We start from the raw sequence: 27,411 nt of genomic DNA on the forward strand, positions 1-27,411 counted from the left end.
TTAGCTCTGAACTGCCCCACTCTGCCCCGTGAGCAGGGGCTGGGGGAGCAGGCTTCTCCCGTGGGAGTAGTGGGCACAGCGTCTCACATCCCAATGGGTATGGGGAGGGAGGGGCATGAAGCCCTGCTCCTGGCTGGCAAATTCTTCTTGACCTCAAATACTTTGGCTTTGGTTGGTTTGTTTATCTGACCGAGTGTTTTGGCTGCTCTGGTCACTAAAGCGGTAGCACGGGCAGTGGCTGGAGCTTTGGGAATGCAGGCTCTGTGCTCAGCTCCAGCCCTCAGTTGCTGGGTGGTGTTTCCCTCCTATGAAATAGGGCATAATGATGCCAACTTGTCCTTTGTAAAGCACGTTGGGACCCAGAGCTGGAAGAGCTGGGTATTATTGCTGGCAAGTGCTGTGAAGGCCAAGTCGCTGATCCCCCAGATGTCCCGTTCCTCTGGTCTCTGAACAGGGCTCCTCTTGCATTTGGTGTCCCTCTTCTGTTCTCTTTCTTGCTTCGCAAGCCAACAGACATGGCAGCTGTGGAGCCTTTGTGTCTCCTGAACCCCACAGCAGCCAGCTGTCCAGCCCTGCGCTTCTCCTGCAGTGACAGTCAGTGGCTTCAGGGCCCTGTTTACCATCCAGTTAATAAATGAACAGGAATCAGTGAAACTTTCCAAACATACAGCTGGCTCTGTAGTGATCCTGGCTCTGGGGTGGGTGGGAGCCCTGATGCTAAAGCTCAGAGCTGGAAAGCATTCCAAGCTGTGCGGGGGCATTCGCAGCCCAGTTCCAGAGACTCTTTCCCCGACCCCAGCCCCCACCGCCCTGCAGGTGCAGTGGGCTGGCACTTGGCTGTGAAACTGGAGAGAGCTGGTTTGAGTTTGCACTTTAGTTCCTGTCAGGAAGGGAGCTCTGAGATCTGAGTTAATCCCAGTGCTAAGGATGTCTCAATTGCTCTGGCCTCTTGTGAGATTCCTGCTTCTGATCGAAGTGGCAGCCTCTGTGAACTTTTTCCACCACCGCTATGAGCAGCTGGTGCAGGCCCTGTTCAATGTGCACAACGAGTGTCCTGATATCACCAGGATTTACACTATTGGCCGCAGTGTCCAGGGGAGACATCTCTACGTCCTGGAATTCAGTGACAACCCTGGAATCCATGAACCCTGTAAGTACCAAATGAGAGGAGGTTCCTGGGGGGCCCTGTACCTGTGCAGGCTGCTGTCTGTGCCACGCCAAACCCCACCCCCCAGATCGTTCTACATGGTACAGGTTATGGGGCCAGACTTCTTCCTTCAGGGAAGTCACTGTCAGACGGGGATCTGGTGCTTTCCTAACAGCCCTAGACTGTGCTATGCTCAGTAGCCTCCATGTTCAGCGCGGTCCAGACGGCCCATACCGTAATTGTAGACACACAACGCCCACTTCAGCAAGTGAGTTAGTAGGCCCCATAACCAGGGAGACAGGGTGCAGCAGATATGGGGGTTGACAGGGACCCAAAAGCCTACGGCCATGGAGACAGCTAGAGGTTACCTCTGCACATGGCCCAGTGCACATGGGGAGGAGCCTTAGCGCAGTCAGGCACATTAAATGGGACTCTGAGTTTTAAATCCAAGTGAATTTAATGATGAAGGCACCAGCTGGAATTCCCATTGGGCCCCTCCATTTCACTGCCGCGGTTAGTAATTGGCAGTTTTTCACACCACACCCTGACCCACCCAGAGCACTGTGTTAGGCCGAGGTGATCTGTGATGGGAGGGAGGAAAGACAAGGTCCCCCACCACCACCACACTGGCTGGCAGAGTCTGTGATGGGTTGGATTGGCTGAGCCCCGCCACAGGGCACTGGGCTGGCCATGCGTTGCCTGTGATGGGAGGGCAGGGACAGGCCATGGTGGGGGGCTGAAATCCTGCACTGAGTCTGATCTGCCATGACATACAGAGGGCTGTGAATTGGTGCAGAGCTCTCTCCCATCTCCCTCACTGTGGCCCACCAGTGCTGAGCAGAGGGCGTGTTGGGGGGAGCAGCCAGGGAAGCCAAACCAGCTACAACATTTCATGCTCAGGTCCTTGTAACATCACAGCACTGAGATGTATGTATAGTGAAAACAATCATCAGATTACCATCAAAGAGTTAAGAAATGGTGAGTACGGCTAACAAGAAGAATAGGTTACATAAAAAACAAGTATTACATGCTTCTTAGAGTTTAAACTTAGCTTTAATAGACTAAAATCTTTGTCTAAAGCAGTTTTTCACCCAAAGCAATCTCCCGCCATTACTAACCAACATGGCTAGGGTCCAACTTTTGTGAATGCAGAAGCATTGTCCTTTTTTGCTTCCTCAGTGAAGGATGAAAAATATGTCTCTTTGCCTTTCTCTTAGACCCCAAAGTCCATTGTTTTTGCCCTCCCGAATCAGGATGACCCCCAATAACTCTTTCCTGGGCTGCTGGTTCCAAGTTGTCTTTGTGTTCTCCTGTTGACTCCATATGCAAAAATGGGCTTCCATTGTATTGGCTTACAATGCTTAATTTACATAGCTGACCGTGAGACAGGTGAATCATCTTCCTTTGTCTCAAAACCTGTTTGTCATCCCTGCCTTGATTTGGAGTTTAAAACGTGTGTGCAGTAAATATACACAACTTTTTAAATAGCATCCATCCGCACATCCTGGCATGGTTCTGAGGATCAGCATGACGTAAGCTTTTATTAGATACCTCACAGGACCCGTTTTGGATCAATACTGTGAAAGCAGCGTGTCGGGTGTAATGGCTTTGTCAGGCCTGATAGGAATTGCTGTAACAGAACAGTGAGCCCTTTGTCAGTTGGCACTGAGGCGTTCTTAGGGTTACAAGTGCTTTCTCTGCTTTGCAGACAAAACCCGTCAAATTTAGATTGGATTGGCTGCCCCATGTGAGCAGAACCCAGGGCCGCCCAGAGGGGGGGGGGAAAGTGGGGCAATTTGCCCCCACGAGAATATAGTATTCTATAGTATTGCAACTTTTTGTTAAGGAAGGGGCCCCCGAAATTGCTTTGCCCCAGGCCCCCTGAATCCTCTGGGCGGCCCTGGCAGAACCTGCTGGAGTGGGGGGAAGGCAACCGCTCCTCTGGGGGAGAGGCTGTCTGTCTTCTGATGCAAGGAAGTCCAAGGTGTTGGGGAGAGTGCAATCACAGCCTGTGCTTCATGCCTACTTCTTTCCAGCTGGTGAAATCAAGCAGGGGACGCTGCATCCACGCTCAGGAGCCCAGCAGCACCTCCTCTGGGGCCTGGGCAGTGACGGTGAGGTACTAGCACTCTCCAGCAAACAACAGCTTGGCCCTTACCAGGAAATAGTCTCCTAACACTACTAACTACTTACTACCCTGCTCTAGCCTTTTAGACTGCTAGGGGTGAACTCTGCACATGCCCTAGTGCACATGCGAAGGAGCCAGGCCCGAGCCTGAATGTCTACGCGACAATTAAACAGCCCCTTAGCCCGAGCCTTGCAAGCCCGAGTCAGCTGGCATGGGCCAGCTGTGGGTTTTTAATTGCAGCGCAGAGATACCCGGGGAAGGGAGGGGGAACTATTGAGAATTTATGGTGACTCAGCTCTGCAATCACTAGAGCTCAGATTGCCCTGACAATCCAGCCTCGGCCTGGGAGTGGCAGGGAGATGGCCCTGGTCCTGAGAGTCAGTGAATGAAGCCTCCATGTCCTCACTGAGTCTTGTATTTCTAATGGTTGCATGTTGGAAGACAGGATTAGAATTCAAAATGACTTGGACAAATTAGAGAATTGGTCTGAAATCAGCAGGCTGGAATTCAGTAAAGGTGAGTGCAAAGTACTTCACTTAGGAAGGAAAAATCAAATGCACAACTACAAAATGTGGAATAACTGGCTAGGTGGCAGCACTGCTGAAAAGGATCTGGGGTCATAGTGGCTCACAAATTGAATATGAGCCAACAGTGTGAAGAAGTTATGAAAAAGGCTAATAGGAGTGTCACATGTAAGACATGGGAGGTAATTGTCCCTCTCTACTTGGCACTGGTGAGGCTTCAGCTGGAGTTCTATGCCCAGTACTGGGCAGCACACTACAGGAAAGATGTGGACAAACTGGTGAGAGTCTAGAGGGGAGCAACAAAAATGATCAGAGATTTAGAAAACCTGATCTATGGGGAAAGGTTCAAAAAACTGGGCATGTTGAGTCTTGCAAAAAGCAGACTGAGGGGGATGTGATAACAGTCTTCATATATGTTAGGGGCTGTTATAAAGGAGACTGTGATCAATTGTTCTCCATGTCCACTGAAGGTAGGAGGACAAGGAGTAATGGGTTTAATCTGCAGCAAGGGAGATTTAGGTTAGATACATTAGAACCTCAGAGTTATGAACACCAGAGTTACGAACTGACCAGTCAACCTCGCTCCACATTTGGAACCAGAAGCACCCAATCAAACAGCAGCAGAGACACGCCCTCCTCACCCCCCCAAAAAACATATACAGTACAGTACTATGTTAAAGGTAAACCACTAAAAAAATAAAGGGAAAGTTTAAAAAAAAGATTTGACAAGGAAAGAAACTGTTTCTGTGCTTGTTTCATTTAAATTAAGATGGTTAATAGCAGCATTTTTCTTCTGCACAGTAAAGTTTCAAAGCTGTATTAAGTCAATGTTCAGTTGTAAACTTTTAAAAGAACAACCATTACATTTTGTTCAGAATTATGAACATTTCAGAGTTACGAACAACCTCCGTTCCTGAGGCTTCTACTGTATTAGGAAAATCCTTATAACTAGAAAGAGAGTTAAGCTGTGGAATAGGCTTCCCCGTGGCTGGAGGGTTTTAAGAACAGGTTGGACAAACGCCTCTCTGGGATGGTCTCACTATACTTGGTCCTTCCTTAGTGCAGGGGGCTGGGCTTGTGCTCCCAAGGTCCTGTCCAGCCCTACATTTCTATGCACAGGTGCCGGCTTTCAGGTTTCTCTGGGGTACTTAACCCCCGCTCACTCCAGGCCCCCCCCCTCACTCCACCCCAAACCCCAACCCTCCCCGCCTCTTCCTGCCCCCACCATGCCCCCGCCTCGTCTCTTCCTGCCCAGTTCTGCCCCCTCCCCCAAGCGTGCCCTGTCCCTCGCTCCTCCCCCTCCCTCCTGCACGCCGGAACAGCGCAGCGGGTGGAAGGCGCTGGGCAGGAGGGGGAGGAGTTGTTTGGCAGAGCGCTGGGGGGGGGGAAGAGAGCTGGCTGCCAGTGGGTACTAAGCACCCACCAACTTTTTTCTGTGGGTGCTCCAGCCCTGGAGCACCCACGGAGTCAGCGCCTGTGTTTCTATGATTCTAGGATATATTTAGCCATTAGGTCCTAGGGGGTGACTGTGGAGCCAGGCACAACTCGCTAGTGATTTGCTTGACAGCCACTGGAGAAGGGCTTGAGGTGGGTACGGGGCACTTTGCTCTCTGGTGAGGGATGCCCTGCCCCCTCCCTCGTATGCTGGGTTCTCTGCCTCTGGAGGAGATGAAGAAGGGGCTCTGGCCTAGACGCTTGGCCTGGTTCTCATCAGACCCTTTGCCTTCCCTGTCTGGCTGAGTTTAAGGTCTGGGTAAGAGCTGGACCTGATGTCTACTAGGAAATTCCAAAGAGTGTAGAGTTCAGTGTCCCATTTACTCATGTGGATGTATGGCACCGATGCTCTGGGATCCCTCCAGCTACCTGATGCAATTCAGGCCCTGTCCTTGGCTAATAAATCCACGTTCCCCTGTGTGCTGTCCCCCTCCTTCCCCCCGTGGAGCTCAGCTCCGAAACTGTGTCACTCCCTAGAGTTGAACACTGGAGAGCCGAGGGCAGGCTGCTCTCAGCAGGGGACTCAGGCAATAAGCTTAATTACGCTGACAGAACAGGCTGTGCGGAGCTCCAGGGAGGGAGCCCCAGCCTCCTCAGGCCCACATCCAGCGCTGGCCAGAGGGAGCTTAGGAGGGTTTAACGGGGCAGCTCTTGCTTTCAATGCATCTTTATAGGAAAGAATCTGGGGCTAGGCCAAGGCTGAGAGAGTGAGTTTATCCTGCAGTTTAATTTAAAGCATCTTGAGGCTTGTGAAGTCAGGAATGTGACATGCCAATGAGCAGCACTGAGAACAAACAGTGAAGGGGAGTTCTGGGCCAAGGGAGAGACCGGCGTAAATAGCTTGCTCCTCATGGAGTTTGAGCCAGTGACTTCCCTGCTCCCTCTGTATCAAAGTCGTGATACCCCTGCACCCCATCCAGCTTCAGAGCACCCCATGGTTGTGCCCCCCAGTATTGGAGCAGTAACTCTCCTGCACCTGCCCTCCCCGCCCCAGTGTCTGAACAGTGACACACACCCCCACCTCCCCTCCCCTCCCGTACTAGAGCAGTGACCCTCTGTTCAATGTGTTCTGCTGCATTTCTTGTCCTAGTCTGATGCTGAGCAGCTGTTAAACAACCACTGTGTTCTACTGTGGTAGTGGCAGTGTCTCGGTGGTGGGCCATGCTTTCGGGGTAGGTCCTAGGGAGGCCACTCCTGCTGCACTTTGGCAGTGGAGGGGTTGGGCAGTGTAAGAGACTGCAGATACTATTACTGATTAGTGAGTTTACTTATTAAATGAAAGAGAACATTATTACTTATCTGAGTACCTAGGAGCCCCCGTCCTGGCCCAGGACCCCATTTGCTAGGCACGGTACAAACAAATCGTTTGGGTCATTTGTTGGTTCTGCTCAGAGGTGTCACTGGGTTGCCCCACTGAATGTTGGCTCCCTGTTCATGGGGAGTATCTGGCTCCGTACCATATCTCAGCCCCCACCCTCCCTGTGTCACTGGGTCTCCTGTTTTTCCCCAGTGGAGCCAGAGTTCAAGTATGTTGGAAACATGCATGGGAACGAGGTTCTGGGCAGGGAGCTGCTGATCCAGCTCTCTGAGTTCCTGTGTGAGGAGTATCGCCGGCGGAATGAACGGATCACACGGCTCATCTGGGACACACGCATCCACATCCTGCCCTCCATGAACCCAGATGGATATGAAGTGGCTGCCAACCAGGTACCAGGCAAGCATTCTCCTCATCTTACCTGGCAGGGGCATGTCATGCCCTTGTGCTGTAGGACCCTAGTGCCTCTTCCACCAGTAATTGCTAAGGATGAATAGAAAGGAATAGCACAGGCATGTAGGGGCAAAATCAGAAAGGTACAACATGAGTTACACCTAGCAAGGGACACAAAAGGCAATAAGAGGTTTTGTAAATCCATTCAGAGCAAGAGAAAGATTAAGGAACGTGTAGATCCACTACTTAGTGGGGATGGAGAGCTAACAACATACATCAAAAAGGCTGAGATGTTTAATGCCTATTTTGCTTCCATCTTCACCAAGCTGGAGGGGTTGCAAGCACTTTGGAGGACAGGATTAGAATTCAAAATGACCTTGACAAGTTGGAGAATTGGTCTGAATTCAGCAAGCTGAAATTCAATGAAGACAAGTGCAAAGTACTTCACTTAGGAAGGAAAAATCAAATGCACAGCTACAAAATGGGAAATAACTAGCTAGACGGTAGCATTGCTGAAAAGGATTTGTGGGGGGAACAAGGGGTCACAAATTGAATGAGTCAACAATGTGATGCAGTTGCAAAAAAGGCTAATATTTTCAGGGGTATAGTAACAGGAAGATTGTATGTAAGACATGGGAGGTAGTTGTCCCACTATACTCAGCACTGGAGAGGCCTCAGCTGGATACTGTGTCCAATTCTGGGCCCCACACTTTAGGAAAGTTGTGGACAAATTTGGAAAGAGTCCAAAGGAAAGCAACAAAAATGATAAAAGGTTTTGAAAACCTGACTTATGAGGAAGGATTTTTTAAAAAGTGAATCTTTAGTCTTGAGAAAAGAAGACTGAGGGGAGAGGACCTGATAAGTCTTCAAAATTGTTACAGGCTGTTATAAAGAGGACTGTGATCAACTGTTCTCCATGTCCACTAAAGGTAGGACAAGAAGTAAGGAGCTTAATCCGCAGCAGGGGAGATTCAAGTTAGATAACAGGAAAATCTTTATAATGCTCAGGGGAGTTAAGCTCTGGAACAGGCTCCCAATGGAAGTTGTGGAATCCCTGTCATTGGAAATTTTTAAGAACGGGCTGGACAAACACCTGTTGTGCTCGGGCAGAACAAAGTAACCCTGGACAATCCCCAAGAGACTGAACTAGATGACCCTTCCTGCTCTACGTGTCTATGATTGCAGAGAGAGACCATCATTCTGCTGTCTCTTCCACCTGCACCCTCCAAATCCCTGGTCTCTCAGCTTGTGTTTCATCCCATCCCCCTGCCCTTGCTGCCTCAATGTGTGTTTCACCCAACTTGGACCCCATCCTGGGGACCATGGGTCCTTCAGCACATCTCACCCCAGCCTGGACCTCCAAAACGCCCAAGTCCTCAGCCTGTAATTTACCTCACTTGGGCGAACCATTGTCTCTGTGGCTCTATTGTTTCCATTATTGCTACAGATTGTGGACTTTACAAGTCCTCCGGAGCTGACTCTGTTTTGTTTGTATTTCAGTCTCCCAGAGCTCAGCTAGCTCTGACCTGCATCTGCCCTCTCTGAGTGACAGACTGGGAGCTGACCAGGAAACCTGCTGTCCTCCTTTATTCTTGCTCTGCATTGAGTGGGGTGGGTGTCAGATATTAAAGATCCCAAGAGCCATGGCACTGTCAATGGATTGTAGAGAAACCCTGGACCTGGCCATCTGACTCTAACCCTGCAGAAGGTACAGGCACTGGGCCAATCTGCCCTAGCTAAATCCCACAGCAGTTGCAGGGTGGGAGGGTAGAACATGGCCCCCAGGCTAAGTAGGTAAGTGATTCATTTAAGGGGACACCTCTCTGCTGCCCAAGAAGGAAAGTTGCTGAATCCACGCAGTGTTGGAGGCATGTTCCCTACACAGTAGGGAAAACAGGCAGCTGAGAAATGTTGCCAAGAGCAGGATGGGAGGAAGACTGGTCCTGTGACTAAGGAGGCCTGTGGCCATGAGATTCTCTGGTCCCACCAAGCAGTGCTCAATGCTGAATCAAGAGTGTTGTGTGCGAGGGTAAAGTAGCTTTCCACCCCCTTATGGCCCCGCAAATGAAGCTGGTTCAGCCCCCAACGTGAATTGGAGTAGCCCTAATCTGATAGAAAATTGAATGCATAGGAACATAGGAACTGCCAGACCGGATCATTGGCCAGGTCCATTGTCACAGAGTAATGGGTCCCTTTAAGGCAGGATGGGACCAGCCCCTCGTGACGTAGCTGCTTCCCACCCTGAGGGAGGTTGGGCAAAGAGGGTCAGCTGATAGCTTATTGGTCACCTGATCCTTATAAAAGGGCTCTGAGAGCTCAGTCTGGGAGTGGAACCACAGGGACTGGTGGCGGGCTCTTGTGGAAGGCCCTGAGACAGCGTCTGTAGGAGGCTGAGTACTCCAAGCAGTACCAGATTTACCATGGTGCCAATGGCTCCATAGCCGGGCCCAAGCTCAGAACGGCCCATAACACTCGCTCCCTCCCCTCGTGCAGCGCTGCAGAAGCGGAGCCTCGGAGCAGGAGGGATCCAGCCTGGGAGCTGAGAACCCACAGGGCCCTGGGAGCTGTAGTTCCTTGGCCAGCTCCCTGCCTATAGAGCCAGCCCTGGAGCAGGGAAGGAACTACATTTCCCAGAATTCCCTTGGCAGCTATCAACAGGAAAGGGAGGGTGAGGGAGTGGGGAAGCTGAGACCTCATGTGCTGCAGCTTGCTGTGGGTGGGGAGCTGGCTGCTGGAAGGGGGTGGCAGTGTGAGTGGGGAACAAGTGTGCCCAAGGAGTAGGCGGCCTTGGCCCAGATATCACCCTCCGAAGACTTCCCCAGACTAGCTTAGGGATGCTGGTGTGACCTCGCCTGGCAAGCCCCAAAGAAGGAACTGGGTGCACTAAATGGACAGTGCCCCTCTCTATCTGAAGCCTAGCAAGGGAGATACGTGGATCCCACCAGAAGTTAAAATAAGTAAGGCAGGGAAGGCTTTACTAGAGGACCTGGGCAGCTTTAGATACAGTACCAGGCATGTAGGAGGATTTCCACATCTGAGCCATGGAAGCAGAAGCAGAACAGGCTGCTGTTACTTCATTTCTCCCAAATCAAATATGCAGATCCACTGTAACTTGCTGTAGGAAAAGTAGGATAAAATTGAGCAACAAATGCTGGCAGCTCCTCAGTGCTAACTAGGACTGGAATTGCTATTTTCAACAGCCATTACCATTTTTTTTTTTAGTTTTGTTTGTTTAAAAGGAAGACAGTAATATTGCATTGGCAAATTCCCCATAGAAACGAAGAGTGGAACAAAAGAATATCAAAGGCACCTCAACTTTTCCTCATTTATGTAGGACAGTCTTATAATATGGATCAGCCTTGGAATTGCCACCCCTCCCTTGACTAGCAGCTGCAGCTATCTAAGGCTGGCCTCTGGCAATTGGCCTCATGGCTGTAGCCAGAGAAGCTGCAGTTGGCTCTGTGACTACTGGGGGCCATTAAGCTAGAGCAGATAAAGAAACTGGAATTAACCTCAGGGAACCGAGGTCACCCGTAGGAGAGGAATGTCAAGGGGAGCAGGGAAAGAGGCAGCAGGTCAAGCTTGCAGTGGGAGAAAAGCCCCAGCTGGTTGGGGAGCATGTCCAAGTAGAAAGGAAACAAGCCTGGGGAGAGGTGGTGGTGACCAGGTAGTAGACTAGCATGTAGATGGGAGCAGAGGGAGAAAGGCTGGTGTCTTCAGATTCCCAAGGGCTAAGTCCTCACGTTGGGGAAATGGTGTTTGCAGGTGGCTTGCTCACATGGCAGGATGGGGGCTGAGCGAGGGATTTGTCGGAATTGATCAGGTATCTGCTGTCTGTGGAATTCTGAGCTGAGACCAGGACCACATCCAGTGACTGGTGACATAGGGGGGTACTGGAAACATGGCTAGAGAAGGTCTGAATGAGGAAGGAGATAAATCTGTGGGGAGTTTCCCTGATCGCTATGAAAGTTCGGCTCACTGGACACTGGTAAACCCACATGGGTACAGCTCAGTGAGAAGAACTGGGGGCTGAGGGAGCTGTGTATGGCAATGCAGATAGTCATGTAGAGGTGTGTGATCAAAATGAAAAATGTCTCTGAGATTCAGTACCGGGTATACTATGGCACCAATGGCACTGCCACACCAGGCCCACACTCGGAGCCCACAATGACTACATGGGGGCCCACAAAAGGTTAATCCGGCCCTGACTCCAAGGGACTGAGCCTGGGGGTTAGTGCTCTGTATTGGAGCAGGGAAAGACTCAAAGGTAGCCCAGAAAAGGGCTGTGAACAGGGCCCAAAGGGTGGGCTGACGAAACGCCCACAAAGGGCAGAAGAACTTGTGTTGCCTGGGACTTTTTTGTTGCCCTGTTGGAAGCCTGGAAGGGGTTAAGTTTGTGGCTTGGCTGGAGGGCCAAGTCACATCTCCAGCCTGACACATGTGCATGGAGTTTATTAAAAGAGCCCTGAGGAAGAGGGAAACTGAGGTAGGGTGCTGCAGCGCCACCCCACGCCATGAGTGGGGGGGTTGGGAGGCGGGTGCGCTGTTAGCATCCATCTAATCTAGTCTCTTGTCTCTGACATTGGCAGCACCACATCCACCAGAAGGGGAACAAACTGCCCTGCAGTTGGCAGACGTGGGATACGCTGGGCCCTGGAAGGGCTCATCTGGATCAGATGGATTTAATCTCTGGTCCATGATTTTCATTGGCATTAACCACACTAATGCTGGATGCAGAATGCAAACAATGGTCCCATAAAATAAATGTAAATAGCGTTCGTAAAGGTGCAATGCCCAGTACTCAGGTGCATTGTGTATGATTTCCCTGTCCCTACTGGAATTCATCCCACTCTCCTGGTGCTGTTAAACATGGTCCATGGGCATGGAAATCAGGCTGGTCTAGTTATGGCTCTGTCATTGACTGCTGCGTGACCTTGGGCAAGTTGCTTACTCAGGTCGTGCCTCAGTTTCCCCTTCTGGGAAATGGAGATAACGATACTGACCCTTCACTGTACCATGCTTGAAGAGTGCTGTTTATTCCCCTGGACGGCAGTGACTCATATCTGGTGGTCTCAGACACTACCGAAGCCCAGTTACCTTTTGTAGCTTTTGGGACTATCCAGGCTCTTCCCACATGGTGTTTGGATTGAGCCTGCCCTCTCCCTGGTCTGACAGGAGTTATGTGCCTTCTCCCTCCAGGACCCGGACGCCATTGGGTACCTGACGGGCAGGAACAATGCCAACGGAGTTGACTTGAACCGTAACTTCCCCGATCTCAACACTTTCATGTACTACAATGAAAAAAATGGTGGCCCCAATCACCACATCCCTCTGCCAGCCAACTGGAAAAGCCAGGTATGGACCAGGGATTTCCAGCAGCAATACAGGATTGCACCAGCACCGCCCGCATGGAGAAACACCTACCCCTGCTCTGTACTTCCCAGCCCCCCTTTTCAGAGAAACAGCATCTCCTCTATGGGCCCCAGGTATTGGTTTTTGTCTGAAGAACATTATGACTGGCTGGGATGATTTAGTTGGGGATTGGTCCTGCTTTGAGCAGGGGGTTGGACTAGATACCTCCTGAGGTCCCTTCCAACCCTGATCTTCTATGATTCTATGACACAGTTTCCTCACAGGGCTTTCAAGAGGAACCTGACCCAGCAGTTGCCCATTTTAGTGAACACCCTGAGTTCCATCCTGTATAAGTCTGCATTGGAAAAGTGTTTTTGTCTGAAAAATCCTGTGAATACTTTTATTTTTTGGGGGGGATATGAAAGCAATTAGTCAAATGGGATGTCTAAAATGAGATTTACCAAAAATCTCGACTTTCTAATAGTTTTGAGTTGCTCTGCCTAAAAACACTGTGTGTAGCGTTTACACACTACCTGACATATGAAAATGACTTCTTACCGCTCCCCAGCCTCCCTTAACTCTGGCCCTGTGTGCCGGTGTCGCGGGGAGGCATGTCTGGCATAACAGCCCCAGCTTTAGAAATGTCTGAAATCTTTGAGTACAAGTGAAAATGTGACACACCCCCAGCATGCTCTCCTCAGTGGTGAGTAAGGTGCTAGTCCGGCTTGGTGAGTGATTGCTGCCCTCCGGGTAACAATGGATGCATGGATTCTGTAGATGACATGGCAGCAGTGAATTTTGACAAGAAGATTTGAATGAAGAGAGAAGTGAGGCAGATGGGCCAGGCACACAGGGCAGCATGGAAGGATGCCTGAAAAGGAGAGGCACAGAAGGAAATTAACAGGTTGACAAAGTTGGTGTAGTTTGCCTAGTGGAAGGTTCATGGGAATAAGGTCAGACACGCAGGTGGGAGTGGGCTGGGCAGGGCCTTGAGTCTGAGCAATGGGGAGGCATCGTGGCCTTCGGCGATGGGCCGGAGAGCAATTCTGGCAGTAGTGTTTGGACAGACGGTAGGGGCAAGGCAGGTACTTTGGCAGCTATGGAGGAGGCAGGTGCCATGGTCAGGGCAGCAAATGTTCAGGCCTGCATGAGCAGTTCAGCCATCTGAAGAGAAGTGGAAGGCTTCCAGATGTGCTCTGGAGGAAGAGAGAGCAGGATGGGGTCACATCAGGATGTGCGAGGCTGGGAGAGACGGGCTGGTAACAGGGCAGGTGGTGGTGGACAGCAGAGAAGGGGAGGGGAGGCATATGGAGCCCAGGCTAGGAGGTAGCACCCTATCACCCCCCTCCCCCGAGCACTATCCACGAGCCAGGCTGTGCTGAGACTTCGCACTGAGCCCAGTGCTGCAATGGTTCTGACTCTCATGCCGGCGTCTCCTTCGCTTGCAGGTGGAGCCAGAAACGCTGGCTGTCATTCAGTGGATGAGCCGCCACAACTTTGTCCTCTCAGCCAATCTCCACGGTGGAGCTCTAGTGGCGAATTACCCCTACGACAAAGCCCAGGAGCAGCGGAGCCGGGGCTATCAGCGCAAAAGCAACACCCCGTCCCCCACTCCTGATGACAAGCTGTTCCGGAAGGTGCACAGAGGGCATCATGAGAGCTCCTAACGAGGCTTGGGCCCCACATGTCAGATCTCACAAGATCAGCTCTTCTTCATTCAGTATCTGAACCAGGCTGTTGGGGTCGAGGGTTTAGGTCTGGGATTTGAATCCAGAGTACCCCCCCTTGGTCCCCCAGCCCCCAAACAAAAGTGATGGGGTTTGGATCGGAAGTTCCAGTTTTAGCCCAGCCTTTGTTTTTAATCATCTGCAATAATCTCTTTGAAACAGGCAATAAGATGACATGTGACAAACACGTGATGTTGGGCTAAATACATCCCTGGTATAAACACCACTGATGTCCATGGTGTTTGCACCAGGAATGAATCTGGCCCATTTCCCATGCACAGGAAAGTCTAGGTACAAGCCTCTCCTTATCAGTGCAATAAGCCTTTCTATGGGTCTGAGCCTGCAACGCGCTGAGAGCCGCCAAAGCTGGCCTGAGCACCCTCAATTCCCAGGGGCTTCAATAGGAGCAGCATTGGGCTCTGTGACACTAACAAGCCCCCAACTAATCAGCTTTACTCTTCCTCCTCCTTGCCCCACCCACCTCTCTGGAGAGGGTCTGAGGGGCCTGCGCTGCGGTAACCTGCAGTTTGGTGTGTGCTCTGAAGTCATGTCTGACTTTCCACCGTGTTTCCCAAGGCAGCCTGTGCAGACGGAGGGTTCGCTTTACTGCTGGGCAGTGATCACTGAGCAGAGAGAATCCAGGCTCGACAGCTGGGATAAAAACGTATCAGGATGATAAATCTCCTGCTTCCGGGGTCGGACCCAACCTCTGCCTCCTGGGGCCTTGGAAGAAACTGCCCGAGGGGTTGGCTATTCCATAAATGTCCATTATGGGCTTCCTTGCACCTTCCTCCGGGTCTGTCCATTGCCAGAGACAGGAGACTGGGCTCCTCTCTGCTCCTACGGGCTCTTGTGTCTGGGTAGGGAGCAGCAGGGACTGTAAGGGGTAAACTGAGAGTTCAGGCTGACCTGCCTCCTTCAAAAAGACATGGGTGACCTCGGCCTCCAAGGGTTACTTTCTGAAGAGGCAGGATCTTGTTGCTATGGCAATGAGAGCCAAAGCCCGGGCTCCAATCAGAAAGTGCTGACCTGGATTTCCCATTACAAGTTGGACTGAATTTATATTGCAACAGAGCCCATCCCCCGACCCCACCTGTCATGGCTCCCACTGGGCGGCAAACCCCAGGAGGGGGATGGGCCAACCCCACCTGACTGTGCAATGGCATCCCCCAGCTTGAATTCTCCGTGGGCTTTGTTGGCAGGTTCCTGAGCCCATGGGGTTAGGGCGGGGGTCAGGTTCCCCTGCTGGGGGAGGGGCTGGGGGCAGGTTCACAAGCTCATGTGGGCAGGGCTGGGGTATAGGTTCCTATGATGATGTGCGGGGTGTGTGTCTGTGTGAAGAACAGTGGTGGGGTTGTGCTGGGCCTGCTCTCTCTCACGTGGGTTTAGCTCAATTGGAGGGGCTCCTGCTTGTCCCTAGTGTACATGGGAGCAGAGTCAGACTGAGGGACATGGGCCAGAGGCGCGAAGCCAGCGCTGTGACCAGCCTCATGCTCTCTCTGCAGCTGGCCAAAGCCTATTCCTACGCCCACCACTCGATGCACCAGAGCCCAACCTGCGGAGAACAGTTTGCAGATGGCATCACCAATGGGGCCTCCTGGTATTCTCTCAGCAAGGGTAAGGGCTGGGGGAGCAGGAACCGGGAGTTGGAGAAAGGTCCAGAGGGAACAGGAGAGGTGAGGATATGGGAGGTCTGGGCTGCAGAGGGGGTAGTGGGACAGACAAGGGCTGGGGAAGGGATGAGCAGGGTCGGGGGGAGAGGGTAATAGCTGGGGAAGAGGTATGCAGGTTATGGTTTGAGGGAGGGAATGCGGAGGTGTAATGGCCGAGGGGAGGGTACAGGGATAAGGGCTGGTGAGACAGTATGTGGAGATAATGGCTAAGGAAGGGGTACTAGGATACGGGGGTGCACCCTCAGTGAGTGACGAGTACCCAGATTCTGGGGGATTGGTCAGGACTACTCGTTTCTGTCAAACCTTGAGTATGAAGCTGGCAGGGGTCACTATGTGGAAGTGACAAGACATAAAAGCAGCAATAAAATTAAAACAACAACAACAAATAATAATGGAAAAAGTTGATATCACTGGCTGTACACTGCTAGTCATGAGTGTTGACAGTTGATAAGGGAAGTTAGATTTCCATGGATACCATGTCCAGTAGGGTTAAGGACATCAAGAAGGATTTAAAAAGACTATATTAGGCGCAGAAGAAATCCTAGCAATGGTATAGGTCCATTACTAACTAGGGATGATAAAATTTCTATTCTGTATTTGGGAAGAAGCTGGATGGCACAATCACAGCTTGCGCTGATAATCAAATAGTTTATTCTGAGTAACGTGGGAGGATGTTAAACAGCAACAGCTAAAATTAAACATTTTCTGATCTGTAGGACACAAAAACTTGCGCAAAAGAATTGTCCGAGGAGCTCTCTGAGCCAGTGATGAATATTCCTTAGCACAAAAGGATGTATAAAGTAAAATATGGCATCTAGCAACTATGTGTGATAAATGTTTCACTTTTTTGTCAGCTATAATGCTCTTTTATAATGCAGTTTGCTGAAACATTTAGCAAATGAAAGTGTGTTGGGAATTGCACAAGTAACTTTCCAAGCTTCAAACTGACAATATATTACTGACCTTAACCATAGTACCTGAATATTCATTTTCTGAATGACGATGTCTGTCTTTTTACAGAAAGTTTTGGGTTTGGGGGTTTTTAGGTTATAAATACCAAGTTCTTCCTGTAGTCTGCCCCAGTATTTGGAGGACTGGGAATGAGATATTATACGAGGCTGTATCAGTTTACTGTGATCTCATGTTCCAAGTCTTTGAAAGACTGCTGAAGTCAGGACTTGATGTTTGTGACAAATGCTTGGTTGTTTTTTTTTTAAACTTCATTATGCTACCTTAATACATCAAAGCACTAAAGTAAAAGTAAAGGATTTATGGGCACAAACGGTTTTAATTTTGGTTTTGAAGCTGACATCTCTAACTCATAAAAACATCCAAAATGTTATCTTCATTTTAAAATGGGTTTACAAAATCTGACCCTACGTTTTATCCCTGTCCATAACAATTTATTTTCTTAATTTATTATTTTCCCGCATAATAGGCAAAGCAAGGTAGAACTTGCATAACACCATGTTTTAGAAGAAATGCAAACTGTTGAGAATTGGGTACCTGTTTGCCATATCACATTTATTCAACTTAATAGAATAACATTTTGAAGATCTAATTAGAATGTAAACAATTTGGTGTAATTCTCTGGCCTGTGCCCTGCAGGAGATCAGATGAGACTATCATAATGTTTCCATCTGGTCTGTGACTTGTGCACTTGGAGAGGCACATGCAGCTCCTAAGCACAGAGCTCTGGAGAGCCCCGCCTGGCGGGTGTTGTGGTAGAGGAGGGGAAAATTTGGTTGCAAAGAGGATAGAGAGAGGCAGCACTGAGAGGGGCTGTGAGAAAGATTTGAGGCGAATGCCGGGGAGATGGGGGGTGTTTGGGGGACTGGATATGGGCAGGGCTGCTGGGGAGGACAGAAGAGGCGGGCTGTATATTTGGGGGGAAGATGGGGAGTGTCCTTGGGAAGGAGGCAGAGGGGAGGGCTGTACTGGAGGATGGGGCATGGCATGTCTCTGGGCCTGGCCACAACCTCTCCTTGTCTCCTCTCAGGCATGCAGGACTTTAATTATCTTTACACCAACTGCTTTGAGATCACTCTGGAGCTGAGCTGCGATAAATTTCCGCCTCAAAAGGACCTGGAGAAGGAGTGGCTGGCGAATCGTGAGGCGCTCTTCACCTACTTAGAGGAGGTAAAGGGGCCACACGCAGACCCTGATACCAACCTCATGTGGGGCTGAGATCCCTGGCCCCTCCCCCCTCCTCCCTGCTTTGCATTGCAGGGGGAAGAGATGCAATGGTGGGGGGGGGTGCCAGCAGAGGCTGGGAACATGGAGGGTGGCCCTGGGGCTCCCTCTCTTGGTGCTTTGGAGGCAGCACTGAGAGACTCCAGCAATACTGCTGCCCCCAGCCCTGGCTCAGCCTGAGAAAGGCCAGCCCAGCTACAGGTCTTTGGCAGGCAGACAGAATGGAGTATCACCAGGGCTCTGTTCTCCTGCTCCAGGAGGGTCTGGCAGGACCCTGACAGGGAGAGAGGCTCCAGCTCTCAGGAGTGAGTGACTCTGTCTGTCTACCTGCAGGTTCATCAGGGTATCAAAGGGCTGGTGTCCGATGAGAACAACAATGGGATTGCAGGTGCTGTGATTTCTGTCCATGGGATCGGCCACGATATCACTTCCGGTGGGTTGCCCATCCCTCAACTTGCTGACCCTTTTGGTAACAGCCCGTTTAGCCTGATTTGGGAGGAACACAGTGTGATGGCCCCCCCGGGATGCAACCTGGAGCTGGGGTACCACTGAGCCCTCTGTCTCACCAGCCTGAGCTCCCTCTCACACTGTGCTGCTGTGATAAGCTGCAGATCGCTCCCAGTCCTGCACTTGCACAAACCTTTACACAGGCAGGGACACACCCAGCTGCAGTTACATGAAGGCTTCTCCCCAGCACCACAGCCTAGGACCCCAGAGCTGTACCGTCTTGTCCTGGTCAAAAGCCTGCCTAGTATAAATTTATGACCCAGTCTGTACCTCCCTCAATGTGGAGAGGACAGTGCACCAGCTCCTGTTCCCAAGCAGATTCCCCAAGCACTTCTGGCAAAACGCACTGTTTCAGGTAAATAAAAATGTACAACAAATGTATTAACTACAGAAAGATAGATTTTATAGATTCATAGAATACCAGGGTTGGAAGGGACCTCAGGAGATCATCTAGTCCAACCCGCTGCTCAAAGCAGGACCAATCCCCAGACAGATTTTTGCCCCAGATCCCTGAATGGCCCCCTTCAAGGACTGAACTCACAACCCTGGGTTTAGCAGGCCAATGCTCAAACCACTGAGCTATCCCTCCCCCTCTCCCTTATAATCATTTTAAGTGATTATAAGTAGTGACCGCACAGATCGAAGCAGATTACCTAGGAAACAAACAAAAATGCAATCTAAATCCTATACACTAGACCAGATTTGAATCAAGCAGTGTCTCATCCTTTAGATAGTACAAACAGTCCACCAAGCTTCCATTCACAGGCAGGCTTCCTTCTTTCCCCGCCTGGGACCTCCTTCCCCAGTTCAGTCTTTGTTCCTTAGGTGTTTTCAGGTGCTGTGTTGTAGGGGGAGTAAGGCCCCTTGGTGATGCCACTTCCTCCTTTTATAGCTTCTTCCATCTTGCTGGAAAGAGCTTTCCCTGTGACCCGAGTTAAACAGTCCCCTTGTGTAGTGCTATCTCTGAGAGGTTTCTATTGTACCCAATTCCTGGGGTAATCCTTGTGAGTATGTGTCTTTTCCTCAATGGGCCATTAACGCTCTTTGGCCTTTGCATTGTTGTACCTGAAAGGCTGGTTAGGGCTGTTTTTAACTTCACAACATACTTCAGTACCAGACACATGGCAAAACTTCATCATTCTAGATACAAAGATAGCACATACAATTTAACAGGATCTTAATACTCAGCAGATTAAGACTTTTAAACTGATACCTCACAAAGCATACTTTGTGAAAAACACATCATAATCCTGTCACACATGGTGAGCCAGGCAATGATGTATGTCGCCTGTCTCCTGCAAGCACTGCCCACTGTGGGAAATTAGTGAACCTCACAGTGGTGGAAGGTGAGACCCCTTTGGGAGGCAGGAAGGGCAAAACGAGCAAAGCCCTCCAGCCACTCCCCTCCCCCCCCCGTCTGGCACACAGCGACCTCGAGCACTGCAGATTATTAAAATGTTCCGCGTGTGTTGGATTGAGGGGGGGGGGGACAAAGGTTAACTCGTGTAATGAGTGAAATGGCATATGGGCTCTGTGGATGCAGCTTCACATTTGGGATGGATCAAAAAGTGAAATAGATTTGTTGGTTCTGATTCTTCTCTGGAAAATTTTTGTTCAAATCACAAACAGACCTTCCAAACGTCACACGTGTTGCATGACTTAGGATCAAGTGGATAATCAGCTAAGAATGAGCTCCCAGTGGGATGCTGTAGCTAAGAGGATGAACACAGTCCTTGGATGTATAAGCAGGAGAGTATCAAGTAGGAGTATGTAGGTGGCATTCCCTCTGTATATAACATTTGTGAGGCCATTGCTGGATCCTGTGTCCCGTTCTGGTGTCCAGAATATGATCTGAGGGCTGGAAACAGGCTATATAGGAAGAGACTTACGAAGATCAGTCTATTTAGTTTACGCAAGAGAAGGTTACGAGGTTTCTTGACTCTGGTCTACAAGCACCTACAGGGGGAAGAGATTTATATGTTATTTCATATTTTTATCAGTAACTTGGAAGAAACCATAAAATCATCACTTGTAAAATTTGCAGATGGCACAGAGAGTGGGAGAGTGATAAATTATGCAGCGGACAGGTCACTGATACACAGAGATCTGGATCGCTTGGTAAGCTGGGCACAAGCAAACAATGTCTGTTTCAATACAGCTAAATGTAAGGTGATACCCTGAGGAACAAAGGCTGTCAGCCATACTTACAGGCTCGGGGGCTCTATCCTGGGAAGTAGTGACTCTGACAAAGACTTGGGGGTCATGCTGGATATTATCAACTGCGAAGCTGTGGCCAAAAGGGCTAATGCAGTAGTTCTCAACCAGGGGTCTGGGGCTCCCTAGGGAGCCTCGAGCAGGTTTCAGGGGGGCCTCCAAGCAGGGCCAGCATTAGACTCACTGGCGCCCAGGGCTGAAAGCTGAAGCCTCACCACATGGGATTGAACCCCAGGTCCCTGAGCCCCACAACCTGGGGCTGAAGTTGAAGTCTGAGCAATATAGTTCGTGGGGCCCCTGTGGCATGGGGCCCCAAGCAATTGCCCTGCTTGCCACCCCCTAACGCCGGCTCTGGCTTTTATATGCAGAAAACCAGTTATTGTGGCACAGGTGGGCTGTGGAGTTTTTATAGCATGTTGTGGGGGAGCCTCAGAAAGAAAAAGGTTGAGAACCCCTGGGTTAATGCAATCTGTGGCTGTATAAACAGAGGAATGTCAAGTAGGTACAGGCGAGTCTCATCTTACGCGCATTTAACATGTGCGAATTCAGCTTTGCGTGGTCGGCAAAAACAAAAAAAAAGAGAGAAAAATAACAATTTAAATACTGTACCTGTAGTGCGGGCGATTCCGCCCGCCATTACATTCAATGTAATTTTGACTATACGCGATTTTTGCTTTACGCGCTGACAGCGGAACATAACCCCAGCATAAGATGAGACTCGCCTGCATAGGTGTAGGGAGGTTCTATTACCCCTCTATTTGGAACTGGTGTGACTGCTACTGTAATGTTGTGTCCAGCTCTGGTCTCCACACTTAAGGAAAGATGGTGTATTTCATTGTGTGTCTTAACCTTTCTGATTTTGTTCCTACGTGCTTGTGCAATTCTTTTCTACTCGTCCTTAGCAATTTGTCCAGGTTTCCACTTTTTGTAGGATTCCTTTTTGATTTTCAGGTCTTTAAAGAGCTCCTGGTGGAGCCATATTGGCTTCTTACTATTCTTCCTCTCTTTCCTTTGCATCAGGATAGTTTTCAAATGTGCCTGTAATATTGTCTCCTTGAGAAACCGCCAGCTCTCCTGAACTTCTTTTTTCTATTAGATTTTCTTCCCATGTGACCTTAGCTACCAGTTCTCTGAGTTTGTTAAAGGCTGTTTTTTTGAAGTTCACTGTCCTAATTCTGCTGCTCTCATTCCTTCCTTTCTTTAGAATAATAAAATCTGTCATTTCATGATCACTTTCACCCAAATTGTCGTCTACCTTCAGATTTGCTACCAATTCCTCTGTGTTGGCCTGAATCAGGCCTAAAATAGGTGTCCCCCTGGTTACTTCCGTCACTTTGCCCTGGTCTACACTACGAGTTTAGGTCAAATTTAGCAGCGTTAGATTGATTTAACCCTGCACCCGTCCACACGACAAAGCCATTTTTGTCGACTTAAAGGGCTCTTGAAATCGATTTCTGTACTCCTTCCCAACAAGGGGATTAGCGCTGAAATCGACATCGCCGGGTCGAATTTGGGGTAGTCTGGACACAATTCGACGGTATTGGCCTCCAGGAGCTATCCCAGAGTGCTCCATTGTGACCGCTCTGGACAGCACTTTGAACTCAGATGCACTAGCCAGGTACACAGGAAAAGCCCCGGGAACTTTTGAATTTCATTTCCTGTTTGGCCAGCGTGGCGAACTCAGCAGCACTCAGCAGCACCGGTGACCATGCAGTCCTCCCAGAATGTTTCTATGCTCCCCCTATCATCTCCGTCCCTGAGGTTATCACAGATTAGAAGGCGAAAAAAACGCACTCGCGATGACGTTTTCCGAGCTCATGCAGTCCTCCCGCACTGATAGGGCCCAGCGTAATGCATGGAGGCATTCAGTGGCAGAGGCCAGGAAAGAATTGCTGTTTGCTTAACGGCAAAAGTATCATGTCTCGCTAGCGGTTCTGATCATCCAGGCAGGCAGTGGGCTGAGCGGGTCCGGCGGACAGGACCCCAGAAAAAAGGCGCGAAACGATTGTCTGCCGTTGCTTTCACGGAAGGAGGGAGGGAGGGGGGCCTGACGACATGTACCCAAAACCACTCGCGACAAAGTTTTTGCCCCATCAGGCATTGGGAGCTTAACCCAGAATTCCAGTGGGCAGCGGAGACTGCAGGAACTGTGGGATAGCTACCCACAATGCACCGCTCTGTAAGTCGATGCTAGCCGCGGTAGTGAGGACGCACTCCACCGACTTAATGCGCTTAGTGTGGACATACGCAATAGACTGTATAAAATCGGATTCTAAAAAATCGACTTCTATAAAATCGACCTAATTTTGTAGTGTAGCTGGGGACAACATTTTGTTCCAGATAGGCGCTGACTCCATGGGTGCTCCAGCCCTGAAGCATGCATGGAAAATAATTAGTGGGTGCTCAGCACCCACCAGTAGCCAGCTCTCCCCTTCCCCCCAGCGCTTCCTGTCCGCCGGTGGCCCCAATGATCAATTCTTCCCCCTCCCGCCCGCCGCAGATCAACTGTTCTGTGGCGTGCAGGAGGTGCTGGGGGGCAGGCGAGGAGCGGCAATGGGGCACGCTCGGGGGACAGGGCGAAACGGGGTGGGAGTGGGGTCTGGGATGGAGCGAGGGCAGGAAGAGGCGGGGTGGGCTGCGGGTTTGGGGGAAGGGGTTCAGTGGGGCTTGGGGCAGAGTCGGGGGTTGAGCACCCCCAGGGCCCGGAGGAAGCCGGCGCCTGTGGTCTCCAGTATGTTCCAAGAACGTATTGGAAATTTTGTGTTGCACCATATTACTCTTCCAACATGCCAAATGCTGTGCCGCATGTATCCCCTGCCTGAACCACAAGAGCACTCTCTTCTCACAGTCAGAACACAACCCAAGCATCCTGACACCCTGTGTCTGGCAAATAGCTGTATAAAGCCAGTGGCAAAGTGTGTGTCCTGTCACCTCTAGGGCCTGTCATGGTTGATTTTTCAGCTTGGGCGCCAGATGTATTATTTCAAAAAGAACAAGGGGCCACAGACAATACTCTGCCTGATCTACTCCCTTGGCGCTGGCCAGCTGCAGCAAAGAGAGTAGAATCCACCCACAAGTGCTCTGCTGAGGATTCCTTCAATTGGGGGAGTCTCCAGTGAACACAGACCCAGCATAGCTGGCCTCACGTCAAATTCCCTGCAGCCCCTGGTGCAGAAAGTGAAGAAGGGGAATGGTTGGAATGTGCTGTGACCATTGCCAGCTGGTGCAAGTTAGAGCAACCCCCAGGTTGTTCGAGTGTGTGCCAGGACTGGAGCAGAGAATCAGAGAGCCATAACAGGATGTCTGTTCTCAGCATCTCCCCTTTCCTCCTCTCCTGGGCTGCCCCGGTGGCTGTGCAGGTGGAGGGCTAGGCGCTCCCTGAGATTCAGGCAGAGACAGTAAAGCTCCTATCCTGTTCTCCCAGGGGTTCCCACAGGCCATCAGGGAAGCAGGCAACGGAGCAGATAGAGCTACTGCCTTCCATATACTCTGATAGCTCAGGTGGAAGAGGTCAGTGCTGAATGTCCTGGGTTTGTTTGACCAGAACAATTTGGCAAATTCAACATACATTTCTGAAATGTTTTGGTGAACCTCAACTGGCATTTTTGGCGAACAAAAGTTCATCCAAAAATTGTACCCAGCTCTAATCAGGACTGAGCAGCACCGGCAGAGGGGTTTGTGTGGGGTGTGGAGGGGAAAGGGAGTGAGTCTTTCTCAAGCCAGGCCCATATTATTCAGCTCTTACAAAGGTAAACCAAAGCCCCCTATATTTGGGCGAGGTGAGTGCACTTACCCCAGCGCTTTTTTCAAATCCACTCTCACTGGTAAGTCCCTGCACACGGTGGGGTTGTTCTGGGGTGATGGGAAGTCTGTCTGGCTGCACGGGAGCAGAGTGTGTGGGAGGGGTGGGAGTGCTGTCATGTGACACATTTAAACTAGCCAGGACAGAGCCCTAGGTGAGGTACAACAGGGGCAAGTCTGGTCAGTGAGATTGGCCCAAGTGGAACGTTTCTGGCTCGATTCTGTGCCTCTGACTGAGCGCACTCTGGCTGCTGCTCTTTCTCATTCCAGGTGACCAGGGGGATTATTTCCGGTTGCTGCTGCCTGGCACTTACACCATCACTGCCTCAGCAAATGGGCATCGACCACAGATGGTGACAGTAACAGTCGGCCCAGCCGGGCCTTCGCTGGTGAGTTGTGCTGAATAGTCAGCAAGGGCTGTGTCAGGACATCTCCGACTGAGTGAGAGATGTGTCCCTGATGGGGCGGTGGGGGGACGACACACGCTGCTGGCTGGGTCACATGGTGCAGTGATGGGCAGAGGTGGGAGAGAGATGTGTAGTGCAGATAGTGTCTCTGGCCATCCAGCCTGGGCTGTGGTTCCCTGCTGCCAGCAGATGGAAACAGGGAGCAAAGAAACCGCAAGTGACCAAGGGCATTGGGGGTGGGGGGGCTGTTCTACCCACACGTATTTTTCTGGCTCGCAGCAGTGGAGAAAACTGGCTGGGCCAGACTCCTGCCAGGTACCTTTCCCCACAGCCTTCCCCTTCTTGTCAGGGTGAGTTAAGTTTAGAGGGGGGTGTCTGCTCCCTGATGCATGACCAGAGCCTTGGCTTGGGACGGACAGAGGCAGTCCTGCCCCGGGGGGTAGGCGAGACCCATGGTTTCACTGGCCTGGCATAGTTCGTTTCCTGCTTTGTGACCAAAGATATTTTCAGCCCCACAGCTGGGGCCTCACTCCTCTCTGAGAGGAACTCTGTCAGGGTGAGGCAGGGACATGTGCTCACAGCCACTTGCCACACTGCTCTGGGTAGTGGTGTGGCCAGGGAGTGTGGAGATCTGCTGCTGGAATAGTGTGCCCACAATTCAAGCAGGATGGTCATAAATTGGAGAGGGTTCAGAGAGGAGCCATGAGAATGATTAAAGGATTAGAAAACCTGCCTGATAGTGACAGACTCAAAGAGCTCGATCTGTTTAGCTTCACAAAGAGAAGGCTAAGGGGTGACCTGATTACAGTCTCTCTCTCTCTCTCTCTCTCTCTCTCTCTCTCTCTCTCTCTATCTATATATATATATGTATGGAGCAAGAGAAAGGTATAACATGATCCAATGGCTGGAAGTTGAAGTGAGACAAATTTAGATGGGAAATAAGGCGTACATTTTTAGCAGTGAGAATAAATTAGCCATTGGAGCAGTTTACCAAGAGTCGTGATGGATTCTCCATCACTGACAATTTTGAAATCAAGATTGAATTTTTTACAGAGCTCTGCTCTAGGGATTATTCAGGGGCCATTCTCTGGCTTGTGCTGTTCAGGAGGTCAGGTTGGACGATCACCATGGTCCCTTCTGGCCTGGGAACCTGTGACTATAAAAGCAGAAATGCTCTGAAATCACCAGTGGCTTTGGGGGTAGGTGATTTTTGTGGAATTTCCACAATCTCAGCAGGTGTTTTATCTCCTGGTGTAATAGGCGCTGTCATGAGGCTGTTCTGCTGCACCGCAGGTTATAAGTGTTAGTCCCCATAGCACTCAGTGAAATCACTACTTTCCCCCCACCATTAATACTATTCACTATTATATATTCTTCCTATCTCCCTGTCGATCGGCCAGCACTCTACTCAGCTCGTCCGCCTCCTGGGGGAAGGAGTTATAGCTACTGTCTTCTAAAAAATTGGGCTTGTGCCTTTTTTGTGCCTTTGTGATGAAGAAGCCTGGAAGTTATTAAAAAATCCTGCTTATTTTGTGTGCTAGGAATAGTAGGTCTGGTCACATCTGGTTTCCCTGGAAGAGTTCTTGGGGTCTCATCAATGCATATTTCAAAATCTCTTTCGCCTGGACTGAAAGGGTGATGTGCTAAGTCTTTAACAAAGGCTTTCTTGCTCCAAAATCTTCATTACTCTTGGAAGATAAATGTGTGTTTAAACCCTGCACACACACACCCAAAACCCCAGACTTTTAAAGAGCTCAGCTGAAATCCTGTCCTCTCTCAGCTGTTCACATTTCACTTTCTTCACTCTAGTGGTGTCATTATTTCACTAGGTCACCTGTTGCCATAGAGTCTACTAGGCTAGAGGAGACCTAAATTTCTAATGTGAAAAACAAGCAGGGGGAAAGAAAGACCCTTCAAAATATATCTGTCTGGCCTTGTGCGTCCATCACAGAGAGGCAGAAAAAGGCACACCTGAGTCGTTTCCCCTTTGCAGGTCTCCTTTCAAAGAAGCGTGGGCCTTTGGTGCCCTGGGAGCGTTCTACATTAGCAATGTCGCTGTTTGCCAGCATAGGTTTGTCAGTGGAAAATCAGGTTCTAGCTGGTTTGAGCACTTTGTTCCCGTCATGTCACAACATGCCCCTTATCAGCTTTGCTTGTCTCAGCCTTGAAAGCTAGAACTCTGTCCTGGCAACCAGAACCGACCTCTCTCCAGGCCTTAGCTAGCGAGGGATGAGCAGACAGAGACATGTTTTTCTTCCTTTTCGTGCCAGGTCCATTTCCAGCTCAAACAAGACACAATAAAGGGGCCCATGGAGAAAAAGGCCCCAGCCACCAGCCTGAGCAGCAAAGCCCTTCAGAAGAAGGTAGTGCCGAGAGCAGCCCATAAGAAGACACAGAGATGAAGATGGCCCAATCAGCCAAGAACTGGAGGAGCCCTAGGAAGCAGCTGAGATCGAGAACTCCAGCAAGTGAACGTCCTAACGCAGCATAACAAGCCCAAATTGCCTAGTTTATTAAATGCAGAGATATTTAACTC

General features: G+C 50.3%; 1 protein-coding gene across 1 annotated transcript; it reads left to right on the forward strand.

The window, feature by feature from the left end:
• Positions 1-710: 710 nt before the first annotated feature.
• On the forward strand, positions 711-27,408 carry CPN1 (carboxypeptidase N subunit 1). Its single transcript, XM_024201844.2, has 9 exons — positions 711-1,150; positions 6,804-7,000; positions 12,201-12,356; positions 13,802-13,990; positions 15,586-15,697; positions 17,753-17,892; positions 18,280-18,379; positions 24,739-24,857; positions 27,146-27,408. The coding sequence occupies exons 1-9, from the start codon at positions 928-930 to the stop codon at positions 27,275-27,277; spliced, it is 1,368 nt and encodes a 455-aa protein (XP_024057612.2). The 5' UTR covers positions 711-927; the 3' UTR covers positions 27,278-27,408.
• The last annotated feature ends 3 nt before the right edge of the window (positions 27,409-27,411 follow it).

The sequence above is a fragment of the Terrapene carolina genome, unplaced genomic scaffold (assembly GCF_002925995.2).
Source record: "Terrapene carolina triunguis isolate 2854851 unplaced genomic scaffold, T_m_triunguis-2.0 Scaffold95, whole genome shotgun sequence".
Lineage (NCBI taxonomy): Eukaryota > Metazoa > Chordata > Testudines > Emydidae > Terrapene > Terrapene triunguis.

Excerpts from the sequence above, each read along its gene's own strand:
- CPN1 (XM_024201844.2), top strand. The coding sequence starts at position 928 with ATGTCTCAATTGCTCTGGCCTCTTGTGAGATTCCTGCTTCTGATCGAA. Across the intron at positions 7,001-12,200 it reads ATGAAGTGGCTGCCAACCAG|GACCCGGACGCCATTGGGTA; the intron begins GTACCAGGCAAG and ends TTCTCCCTCCAG. Across the intron at positions 24,858-27,145 it reads GCCCAGCCGGGCCTTCGCTG|GTCCATTTCCAGCTCAAACA; the intron begins GTGAGTTGTGCT and ends TTTTCGTGCCAG.